This window comes from Manis javanica, chromosome 10 (assembly GCF_040802235.1).
Source record: "Manis javanica isolate MJ-LG chromosome 10, MJ_LKY, whole genome shotgun sequence".
NCBI classification, from domain to species: domain Eukaryota; kingdom Metazoa; phylum Chordata; class Mammalia; order Pholidota; family Manidae; genus Manis; species Manis javanica.
The window spans coordinates 96,876,485-96,889,007 of NC_133165.1; the positions used below are offsets into that span (position 1 = coordinate 96,876,485).

General features: G+C 37.8%; 1 protein-coding gene across 5 annotated transcripts in view; it reads left to right on the forward strand.

Moving 5' to 3' along the window:
* Nucleotides 1-1,229: 1,229 nt before the first annotated feature.
* The window catches only part of NEDD1 (NEDD1 gamma-tubulin ring complex targeting factor), a 37,387-nt gene continuing 26,093 nt past the window's right edge, over nucleotides 1,230-12,523 (forward strand). For 2 of the 5 annotated variants that reach the window (XM_037023097.2, XM_037023099.2), the window contains exons 1-4: nucleotides 1,230-1,358; nucleotides 3,559-3,702; nucleotides 6,110-6,204; nucleotides 10,035-10,151. In XM_037023097.2, the coding sequence (XP_036878992.1) occupies nucleotides 3,567-3,702; nucleotides 6,110-6,204; nucleotides 10,035-10,151 (348 nt within the window). In that variant the 5' untranslated portion in view covers nucleotides 1,230-1,358; nucleotides 3,559-3,566. Of the gene's footprint in view, nucleotides 1,359-1,400; nucleotides 1,701-3,558; nucleotides 3,703-6,109; nucleotides 6,205-8,452; nucleotides 9,609-10,034; nucleotides 10,152-12,523 lie in introns of those variants that run through there. The other 3 variants (XM_037023098.2, XM_017650079.3, XM_037023100.2) reach the window with 3 other exon arrangements.

Genomic DNA, 12,523 nt, shown 5'->3' on the forward strand with positions numbered 1-12,523 from the left:
GATATACACAGATTAAAAGTGAAGGGATGGAAAAAGAAGTAATAAATAATAAGCAATGTCTATTATTATTAAGTAATAAACTTTATTATTACCCATGATATTTGTTATATAATATGTATATTGTTTAATATATTCTAGTCTCAATTTTCTTACTGGTTTCAAATTTTCAGAGATTTAATTATCTTTCACTGATTTGCCCCAATTCTCCCCTGCCCTCACATCCTCACTCTCTTTTCTCATTTACCAACTTCTTGGCCCCCATTCTTCCTAGAATTAGATTTAATAACCTCAAGAACTGTAAACAATACAATTAAAGCAGTCGTGTTTGCCATCTTTTTTGAGACTCCAAGTGTATAATTTGTGGAGGGCTTTAATTTCTGCTTTGTAGAAAAATTGCACTTATTAGGGTTTCCAGGTTATTTTCCAAGTGGATGCAAATAACATGGGCTTATGTACCTACTTCAGAAACACACTCTACATATACACTTATGATGAAAGAATAATAGCACTGTTTGCAGAAGAAAACCCTTTATTTAAGTATGCCCAGCAGAAATAGTCAGTAGAGTTTAAAAGAAAAATCCCTCGTATAGAAAACTCAGTTCAGCATCTCCCTTTACTCAGAGTAGTACCTCCTTCAAAAGAAGTTCCAACCACATGGTGTTTGATGTTCCTGACCCCATAGCAAGATTGGGAAGCGGGTTTTGAAGTTGGATAGCTCACTTTCCCTTTCTTTCATTTCTCAGTTTTTCTCACCATGTCCTGGTTTGTAAATTGCGTGGGGTTATTATCTGCTCTCCATGGTTTCCTCTTCAGGGAAGCCCTTCCCGATCCCACAGCCATGCTCATTTCCCTTTCATACATCTTGTACCTTTCATTCGAAGCAACTATCAGAGTTTCACTTTTCATTTAAATATGTAATTACTTATCAACATCCTCCTATGCTGAAATGTAAGCTCCACGAGGCTAAGGAATGCGCGTGCTCACTGTACCTCTGTATTCCCAGACTAAGCCCCCCACGGTGCACCCAGCGTCTAGCATAGTGCCTGGCACCCAGTAGGCAGTCAGTAAACAAATGAAAGACAGAGGAGCATCAGCCTGCGGCGCGAGGGCCGGTGCTGGGGCTCGGAGGGAGCTGCCCAGGCCCGCCAACCCCACGTTGGCCCAGCACCGCCCCTGCCCTTGCTCAGGCCACTGGCCTCGCCCCGCCAAGCCGAGCCGCCACTTGGGGAAACGCCTCTTCTCGTGACGCCACTCGGGGCAGGACTTCCGGCCGCCGAAGTTTAACAGTCCGGGCGGGAGCCGGAAGCCCAGCGCCGGAGCGGGCCGCGCCGTGGCCGTCGGGGTTCCGCGGCGGATAGGTGAGGTTCCGGAGTGCCGGGGGCCGCGTCCTTGCACACTCCTGAACCCCGCCCGGCCCCGACCCCTTCCGGCGGGGCGGAGGTCGCTGGGTCCCGCTCGCCCGGGCAGGTCCCGCGCTGCGGACGTTTGCGCGCAGGGACGCGACAGCGGGTTTGGCGCGGAAGCGCCCGGGAGCCGCGGGCCGGGGTCGCGCCCCTCGGCGTGTGACGGTCTCCGGGTCAGCGGCGGCGGGTTGGCGGGGCTCTGGGCGGTGCGCTGCCTCCGGAAAGTTTGCCGCTTCTCCACAGCCTGTCTCCTTTTTGTAAAACCTCCCAAATAACGACTCGAATGCATATTATAAGGTAACCCCAGTTCAGCAGTTCTCCTGCAGATGACATGCATTTTTGGTGAATGAAGACTGGAGAACTTTTGTTTAAGCTAAGTGTTAGGGAATTTTTCATGCCTCTATCCCCGGATCCTGGGTCGGCCGACTGGTACCCTCTTGACAGCTCACTTTTGGTGGGATCCCCTTGGGGAGCTGATGTAAAGCCTCTCCCTTAAGTGTGCTCAGCTTGCAGAAGACAGGCAGGTGGGCACACGGACTCTTTCCCGCTGCACTTCAGTGACGGGGCCACAGTTACTGTCACTTAACTTCGGAGCAGATCTTTTGAACCCACTTTTTCAGAGCTCTGGCCTAAGTGATCTTTTTCTGCTACACCACACTGCTCAGTGAATAGTGTAAGGTTATAGGGAAGATCTCTTTCAGTTGTGTTCACCGGGTTAGAAAACACTTTTCTAGCATTTCATTATTAAGTAGGAATTAAAAGGGCATGTTACCACATGTTAAGGCACTGCAGCCAAACCCTGTGTGTCTACATTTCAGCTGACTGTAATGTCTTTGGTAGCACTGTATCTGATTAGTGAAGCATAATGAATCACTGAAGTGATTTTTCTAGTCAACAAGAGTTTAGCCTTCTTATAAACATATTAAAACATTTTGATTTTTCTCTTGAGAATCAAAGATCCCTATAATTATATCTTTAGCTTGTCCTCCGAAATAAGGTAAACTGTACACAAGTGGGATGTTTTGTTGATCCCTTGGGAGCCTGGCTGTGTATGGGAGCCTAATGCTGTGTTACATACTCTTGCGTTATTCAAACCGGGCAGGTGTGCGGGGTACATTTCTATGCCCCTCTCCCTTCCCCTTTTGACCATGTATTTCTTAGCATTTTTCTTACCCTTGGTACTTGCTGCTCTTTAAAGTATCTGCCTAGAGCAGGTTTCTTGCCTTCTGTCTTCTAGTTTTGCCTTGGTTTGTGAAATCGGTTTGTCAGAGGATGTGTTCTAACTATATGCTGTGAAGAAATAATATGAGGGAGGGCACTGTAGATCAGGTATTGGTCTAGGGACTGAGTGACATGTTCTATGGCTGTATTTACTAATTTTGGAGTTAGTTGGAAAAACTGGAGTGACTGGATTCTGACCTGCAGAGGTATACTACAGTTTATCCTACATTTCAAAAATCCTGGGAAGTTACCTATCCCGCTGTTACTTGTTGAGTACCTACTGCGTGCTGGGACCATTTCAAGACTGATTGTAATCTTTACAAAATCCCTGTCCTCAGGATCTTTGTGTTCAAGTCAGGGGAAGTTGACATTACCGTGTGAACAAATAAGAATTGCAGATAGCAAGAAATGCCATGAAGAAAGTGGAACAGGCTAATGGATTTTGGGGCACCTGGAGTGCGTTTGCTTTAGCCATGCTTCCCATGGTCAGGGATGGCCTTTCTGAGGAGGAGACGTGGCTGAGACTGGAGTGATGTGAAGGAGAGGGCCATGGGAATGTGGGGAGAGTGTTCCAGGCAGAGAGGAGAGCGAAGGGAAGGACACCAAGGCAAGAAGGAAGGCCAGGGAGTCCGGGAGCCCCAGGGAAGAGAGGTAGGAGAGTCGCCCCAGGGCCAGGTCATACACAGCAGCCGAGGAGGGTAGATTTCATTATAGTTGCTGTGGAGAGCTGTTGAAAGGGTCAGCGAAAGACAGTGTGATCTGCTTTCTGTATTTAGAAAGATCACTCCAGCTGCTTTGTGGTGAACACACTCTGGGAGAAAAGTGGACAAGGGCCACTTATTTTTTAGGTTAGATACTTGTTTTAACTTTTTTTTTTGGTGGGCGGAGCTGTCCTTAACTGTTTTTAAAACACATTGTTTTAAACTATTTGTAGGTGCAGTCATGCTGGAAGACCTCAGATTTGCTTCATCGGGAGATGATATTAAAATATGGGATGCTTCGTCTTTGACATTGGTGGATAAATTCAACCCACACACATCACCACGCGGAATCAGCTCAATATGTTGGAGCAGCAATAGTATCCTTTCTTTTTCTTAACAACCAGTATCAGAAACATTTGTATGTGACCCATAATGAGAGATATATTTTGGATATTTTAGATAGCTATGAAAGCTAGATAGAGTGAAATAGGAGTTTGAATAAACTGTACATCATATGAATGTACATATTCATATGTATTATATGAATTTCCCAAACAGAGAAATGTCTATATTGAATTTTCCTAAGCTTTTCATGTTTCTACTTCATACTCTCCCTGTCTTAGTATGCTCCTAAATATGGACAGGATAAATATGGGACTGAAGCTTTTACATCAGGATTTCTCATCCTTGTACTGTTGGCATTTGGGGTGAGATAATTCCTGTTATGTGGGCTGACCTGTACATAGTCCCATGTTTAGAAGCCTTTCTGGCCTCTCTGCTCACCAGATGCCAGTGGCCCTCAGCTGAGAGCCACTGTGAAAAAAAAAGAAGTACTTTTTAAATCACCTTTTGTATGAAAATGTTGCATATTCTTGGTATGCTAGAAATTGTCACTATTTTGAGGAACTCCTACATATACACTATTCCTTAAACAAGAAATTAAGTTTTAACATGTCTGAGCTTATAAGTATCAAGGTATTTAATATTCTGCTTCCTGATGAAAGTAAAAATATCAAAGCTTTAAAATAAAACTGATTCATGAACAAAAACATTAGAAGTTGCATGCCCAAACTAACTATTCTTGCAAATAAATAACAAAAATGACGAATTTTCCTACTGAATTAATTGTTCCTTCATTTTGTATTAAAGAAGCAAAATAAATTACTTTGGTACTCTACTAATCAAATTCATGGTGAAGGGAGAAGGGAATAGATTTTTGAAGGGCTCTCCAGATGTGTAGTAGAGGAAAATGTTTCAAGAGTGTAACAAATAGGTGAGATTGCTTCTATTACTAGATTTTTATCAGGTATAGACCTTAATTTCTGCATTACTTACTGTATAAGAGAAAAGTAGCAATTCTTTATAAGATTTATTATTTCTGGCTTATTTTTATTTCAAAGAATTTTACTAGGAGTCAGCATTTGCTGATAAACCACTTACTGGTCTGTCAACAAAACTGACTTGACTGTGGGGTAGTGTCTTGTGACTGGGAAACTGGTCTTATTTCTATATAGCCTTCTTGTACAAGTAGATGTGCTCTGGAAACTTTCATATAGCCTTATTCCTAATGAAGCTTTGATCCTTTCCATGGAGGTTAGTTACTGAAGAACAAAGACTTCCAGACTCAGCTATGTAGGGTCCACTTTAGCATGGATTTCAAATGGATCTAACAGGTGAGGTGGCAGGAAAATTAGCTTCTGCTTTTTTGGTTTTTTGGTCCTATAGGTAATGTTCCTTCCTTTCTTACTACTTCTAAAACTAAAAGAGAAATAAAAGGACTAACTAGATTAGCTTCTCATATTTTCTTTGCTCAGTCCTTTCTTTTCTATAGTCTAAGGAAAAAAATGTCAGTAAACAGAGGAAGAAGCCAGGGACAGAGAAATGGATTTATTTTTTTTCAGTGCTGTAATATGTAAGTGGAAATGATTTTGTTTGAATTATGTATCATAATAAAGTCACAATCCATGGTCTCGTCACAGAATATGTGAATGTTATGCACATCATCCCAAAATAATGCAGTTAGGACTTTGCTTGTTTAATTTGTTACGACTCAAAATCAGACTCTTGTTCTTGGTTATATTTTTGTATTTAATCATTTTGGTTTTAAAATATTTAACTTGCATTGTTTTTGTGTTTACTGATCCATTTATAATTTATGCAAAATAAAGTAAATATAAATTAATTTGAATTAAGTTTTAAAATAATTCAAAATTACATTTTAAGTAATTTAAAGTAAGTATTAAATAAAATTCCATAACATAAATAATTGTAGGTAACACTTATTTTTATTTGATATTTACTATAATACTTTATACACTTAAGATTGAAACATCCTATTACAAAAATTCCTGTTCTAAGAAAATATCAGACTTAATTTTTTTAGTGGACAGATAGGACACTAATGTGGATATTTGCATCCTACCTTAAATTGGTACCAAGCTCTGTATTAATAAATAAATATCTTGAACAGTCTTTATAGATGAAAAGGTTGATTGATATTTGCTGATGTTGCTTTTATCATGTTCTCATTTGTGAAGGATAAAATGAGACCTTCTGGCCTACTCTTTGAAAATGGAGTAGTATTTCACAAGGGTTAAATAACTTTCAAGAGATAGCCAGAAAAGGATTCCCCTGCGGTACTAGTAAAGAGCATTAGTAATTAGTAACCTGAGCTGTTTTGAAAGCTAATGTCTAAGTTGTATTCATTTGCTTGTCTTCTTGTAATAATAATCTAGTGCTAGAAGTGCTCATAGATTGTTTGATGCTCCGTAACTCTTCATTTAGATAACTTTCTAGTGACAGCATCTTCCAGTGGTGACAAAATTGTTGTTTCAAGTTGCAAATGTAAACCTGTTCCACTTTTAGAGCTTGGTGAAGGGGTAAGTGATTTTTTTGAAAAACTAAAAAATCTTAGTTCTACTTGGGTGGTAACTACTTAATTATTATGATGTTTGCAGCTAAACATAATGGTGTTTAAAAGCATTATTCTTAACCTAAACTTAAAATAATACAATAACTTAAAAAAAAACTAAGGTACTGAAACATCTTTAAGGTAAAATGATATTGGATCCTACAGGAGCAATCAAGGACTTAGATTTTGTCAACTGGGTACTTGATTTCTTCATTTCCTCTCTGTGGAATGTCCCCTTGTATTGCTGCCTTTTTTAGGACTAAGTTCCATCTAGGTTGCTAGGTTGGCTTGACTATTAGAGCACTAATGATAGCTCTGCTCTTAACTGATGTTGGGTTCAGGACCAACAGCTAAAGACCTCTGTGTGATGGTAGCCTTCTGTTTTAGCTTCTATCTGATATTGAGGAGCCTGCCTGAGCCTCCCCAAGTTCAGGATCAGGATGGCTTTGTCAAAATGAAATTTGGTTCCAGAGCACTTAAATGAAGCTCTCACTGCATATTTTCTTGTTTTTTTTTAAATGAATTCCTTTAATTCAGGATATTGCTGGCTTTCTCATTTCCAATCACACACACTCTTTGAAAGTCATTTTTAAAAAAATTCCATAGGGACTAAATAGAAATGTACAAGTAGTTGGTAATTTGTTCTCTTAAGTTTCAAAGATTTCCTAGCAGACCTAAATCATGGATTGTCATAATTTTACACAGTGGCATAGATAAGGTAGCCCAATTAGAAAGAACACAGTACAATAGAATATGAGCTCATCTAATTTGAAAAGAACTTTTGCTTTCTATCAGTCCTTCCCTAAAGGTATCCTTTCTTAAAGATATCCAGTGGGATTGATCCAGTCATCAATCTCAGCCTGCAGATGTTGGAGGCTGGGGCAGAGAGAACATCCATCCGCTAAGCAGAAATGGAGTTTGAGGCACTCTGTCTATTTAAATTCAGTTAAATAAACTTGAGGTAGAGAGTGTCCCTCGTTGATAAAAGCCAAACTATACTCTTTAAGAATAGGCAAAACATCTTAGTCATCTTTCAGTCTGTACAAAGGTAGTCAACAAACATGGGTTGAATTAAGTATCAACATCAAAACAATTTGGATTTCCACCTCTGTCACAATATACTTTGCTACTTTTATGCATTATGCCTTAGAACCAGTTTGGGATTTTTTGTTGTTGTTGTTATGAAATAACATGATATTCACAAATGTGACACAATTCTAGAGATTTTTGTGAATATTACACATCAGTTGCTATGGTTTTCTTTCCCACAGTTAAGAAATCACATCAGAATGCAGGTAGATGAAAGTGAGGTCATTATAGTCATAATTTGAATCTGCTTTAATTTAATTTGCTTATAAGAACATTTTGCAAGTACTGGTTCTTCAGCCTTTATTAATCTCTTTGAACATATAAGTGTGTTGATAACCATTGCTTTGTAGTATTCAAGTCCTGTTTTCACGTGCCATTTGAGATAATAGACCTTTTCTACTTGGGAAAATAAGATTCTATCCTACTTTAACATTATTTTTTGAGTAGAATTTTAAGTTCCTGTTTATTTTGTTTGAATTTGTATTATACCTCTTTAGGCAAATTGGTACTATCAGTATTAAAATGAATATGGTAGGCTACTATATAACCTAAAAATTTGACCAGCTATTATTTTTAGATTTGAAAATTTCACCCATTGCTTGTATTTTGGGGTACAGGATTCCTGTAATAACCACATACTTTTCATTAATTATTTAAGCTCATTACCTACATTAAAAATATGTTAACATTAAAAAAAGAACTATCATCAAGGTAAACCAGCTATAAATACAGGTTTTCTTCTGAGTCCTTAAGAATAAGTTGTTTTGATGATCAGTTCCTAATATGTTGATCTTTGGTGGACATCAGTCTGGTTTATTTTCTTTAAAGATTATTTAGATAGCTCTTAGCAGACTGTCCTGACTTGCAGTTATAATCATATTCTAAATCTTATTAGTCTTTTTAGACAAAAGTCAGTTCCTAGAAGATGCCTGCAGGAGAATTATAGCAACTGTATTAAAATATTGATGTAATATGCTCCTGGTATTTTATATGCATTAGTAATTTTGACTCTTGGTCAAAATTTCAGAGCTGGGAGGAAAGCTTGGGGGTAGGAGTGGAGACTGTGTGCACCCTTTTAAGAATCTGGTGCTGTCTTGAGCAGAGGATATTTTTAAGATGCATGGTCTCTCAAGGAAAGAACAGTAGATCTAGTTCTCATCTCTTATTTCTCAGATGAGGAATTGTAGGCTCAGAAAGGTGAGATGACTTGGCTAAGCCTACATAGCTTGCCTTTTTAACTGAGTCACAAAATGTGCCCTTTGGAATTCATTTCTCTATTTTTTCCTCATGGCATTCAGCTGGAGGTGAGAATAATTAATGTAACTACATAGTGTATCTGAAGGTTATATAGGAAAATACCATGAAACATACTGACGGCACTACCAGATAGATGACACTCCTAGATACTCATTGAGAGAAAAATCTTGATAACCTTTGTATTTTTAGCCATTTATTTATTCTATAAATATTTGTTGAGCATGGATTTGGTCTTTACTGTAATGAAACTGACATTGCGGTGAGAGACAGACAATAAACTAGTAAACAAGACTACCCAGACAGTGATAAATTGTTATACAGAGAAATAAAAAAAGATCCTGAGATAGCAAGCTGTATTAGGTCTCCTGAAAAGGTGGCATTTAAATTGCTGTCTGTTAACCAGAAGAAGCTATTCAGCCAAGGGTCAGGAATTTAGCGTTCTAGGTAGGAACAGCTGTGTGTAAGCCTTGAGGCAAATATAGGGTTGTTATGTTTAAGGAATGGAAAAAGGTCAGTGTGGCTGAAGAATTAGCAGGGGAAGAGGAAAATGCTGAGCGATGTACGAAGAACAGACCAGATGAATAGGGCTTTGAATATTTGAATATTGGCCAGGTTAATTAGTTTGGAGTTTATTCTAGGGCTGATTGGCAGTCATTAAAGACTTTTAACTGGGAGGGACATGATCAGATTTACATTTTTTAAAGGCCACCCTATTTAAGGAGCGTAGAATGTAGGAAAGTAGGAGTGGAAGCAGGGCGTCCAGTTAGGAGGCTGCTGTTGTGGCATGGCAGGGTTTGGGTTAGGGTGCTAGTCGTAGCAATAGGTAAAGGGGGGACCATGTGGCATTATTTTAGTGTTGTAGTTTAGAGAATTTACCTTAGATTGGGGATGGGAATGAGGAATCAAGGGTAATTCTGGACTTTGAGAAACACTGTGTTCTTATAGACTTTGGGAAGAGTTATTAGGTTCTGATGATCTGATGTTTGACTTGGGTTCCTTAGGGAAATATTTGCTATGAGACTTTGGGCAAGTATCTTTTCCTCTTTATAAAACTTTCTCCATCTGTAAACTCCTTTCTACCTTGAGTGTTTTCTGAGCTCTGGGTTGATTCTAACTCAAGATACTCTGTGGGCGTGCATCAAAGGGAGATGCTAAGGGCAAGTAAGCCCTGATGGGAGGCCCAAGGCTTGCTGGTGTCCTCAACTTCCTGTCACCTCTATTCAATGGAAGAGAACAGAAATCTGGTTGATTTCCTTGAAGCTTTTGTGAACTCTACAAGCTGTTGGATCCATGTGGAAGATGATGAGAAGCGAATCTTTAGTATAAGTATTAGCATGTTTATAGCATTTAATTCAACAAATGTTTATCAAGTGCTTCTTAAGTGTTGGATGAAACTTGCAAGTTAGCTCTGGGCACTATTAAAGTAAGGTAACTTTTTTTTTTCTTTAATAGCAAAAGCAGACATGTGTCAGTTTAAATTCCACATCTATGTATTTGGTAAGCGGAGGCCTAAATAACACTGTTAATATTTGGGATTTAAAATCAAAAAGAGTTCATCGATCTTTGAAGGTAAGCAACTTGATTTTTTTGTATTTTATATCCTGTGGAAATGGGTATCTCACAATGAAATGTGTTTAGAGTAGTTACCAAACTTTTTTTAAAATTTTGAGCTTTTATAATAAAAATAAAATGGCTCACAACTGAAGAGTGGTATACGTAAAATAAAGATGCTGTTTAGCCAGAAACTTTTTTTGTCTATTTTTTCCTCGTGTGTCATTAATGCATGTTATTGGTGTTTAAAACATTTTCTACTTAGTTCTACTCTTATTTGAGTGAATCTCGTCCTTCATTTTGTTACCATCAAAGATCTTTTTTAATGGAATTTGAAAAAATATGAATGGTTGTGGGATGACAGTTCTCTATCTGATGAGCAGAGTCAGAGGTTTGGATTAGTTCACTAATATATTTGGCTGCTGCTGTTTGTGTAATTGTTGTGGGTATGTTCATCTTGGTAATGAGATATTTTCTAAGATAATTTATCATTTACAATTAGTATTCTTTAAATAATTAGTTGTCCGCAGTTTCAGAAAATAAAAATACTCATCACATGAAGTCTTTGAGTTACAATGATTTTTTTGGAATTCTGCTTTTTGTTGTTTATCCTTTTAATATTTGGAAGTTCATCTTTAAAGTATTTACAATTTTAATATGTCTTAAAAGTTGTAATATGAAAAATTTTGAACATATTTATATGTATAAACATACACATGTATTAATCATCTGACTTAAATCATGATCAACAATCATCTGACTTAAATCATGATCAACTCATGGCCAACATTGTTTTATCTATGCTCTCACCTGTTCTGATTGTCATATCCTCAAATTATTTTGAAGCAAATAGCAGACATCATTATCATTTATCATCTTGTTATATATTTTAGTGTCATTGAGTTAACTCTTACTAGGGAAATGGTATACAGAAGAATGGTTTACTCTCAGCTAGGTTGAAATACAGTCCTGTAATTACTGTTTAAAATATTGCTGTTGGAAGTTCATTATTTTAGATATTAGCCAAACTTCGAAGAGTCTTAAGGAAAATTGCCAATAGTGAGGATAGTTAATGTGAATGAATTCTTTGATATGCCATCCACTGTGCTTAACATATTTTTATTGTTTATCTCGACAACTCTGCGAAGCAGATAGTGCTATTCCTTTGTACAGATGGAGAAACTGAGACTCAAGAGATGTTGAAGAACTTGTTCGATGTCAAACAGCTACTAATGGCAAAGATGCTACACAAGCCTAGATATTATTCATTGTTTAATCTTTTCAATTATGTATTAATTGAATTAAACCTATTTAGAATGATATACCTACCATGAACAGGGAATATTTTATAGAATTGAGATGAGATTAGAACTCCATGTCCAGTTTTGTCACGTATCATCCCACATATTAGGAGCATCACTCACCCGCATCCCATCTTACTGCATGGCAAAATTCCAGTCATTTTTCCACCTTCAGCTTTCCCAATTACTCCACATAGTTTTTTTCTCTTCTCATTGTTTGAAACTGTTAGAGTACTTCATTCCTTCGTTCATTCAATTAACAAGTATTTGACTGACAATGTGATAGTGTGAAATCTAATCTTTCACCTTTGGCTCCCTTCTCTGCAGTGCTCTCCCTGGTAACAACCCAATTTCTGGCACTTGGTAGGTGCTAAGTTTACAAGTTTACTGAATGATTTATTTTCCGAAGTTGAAATATGGAAGACAGGCAACTGTCTTTTTATAGTCATAGAAATTGTATTGGACTCCATGTTCTTAATTTCCCAAATGGAAACTGTGCATTAAATGTCCACTCTTTTTTCTTCTCATCAGACATTTTCTTTCTCAGAATAGTAGTTGTATCTTTGATTTAGAAAAGGAATAAAAATATAAAGACATCTCCAGACATGCTTGAAGGACCATTTGAAAAATTGTTACATAAATGGAATATTATAGCTACTTTTCTTGGTATCACATTAAGTAGTAGATGCAAAGGTTAGTTTGTTTATATTACTGAGATATGACACCCAACTGTTAAAAACTACTCCTAAATGTGATCATTTTTCTACACTCCTAGCTATCTCTTATTTGATGTTGGAAAACATAGTCCTGGCAAACTAATTTTGTTTAAAACCAAACAGTTTTATATCCTCAGAGTGGATCCTGCTTTGGATTTGGGAGATAGCCTAGCATAGTGGGGGAAAAACAGGCTTTAGAATTTGACCTGAAATTAAATCCTGGCCCTACCACTTAGCAGTTATGTGCGCTTGCTCAGGTTTCTGGCCCTTCTTGTGCCTTACTTTGTTAATCTCTAAATCTCTCATCTCTAAAATGGGAAGAATGACCTTGGCTCCCAGGGTTGTTCTAAGGATTAATAACAACATGTAAACC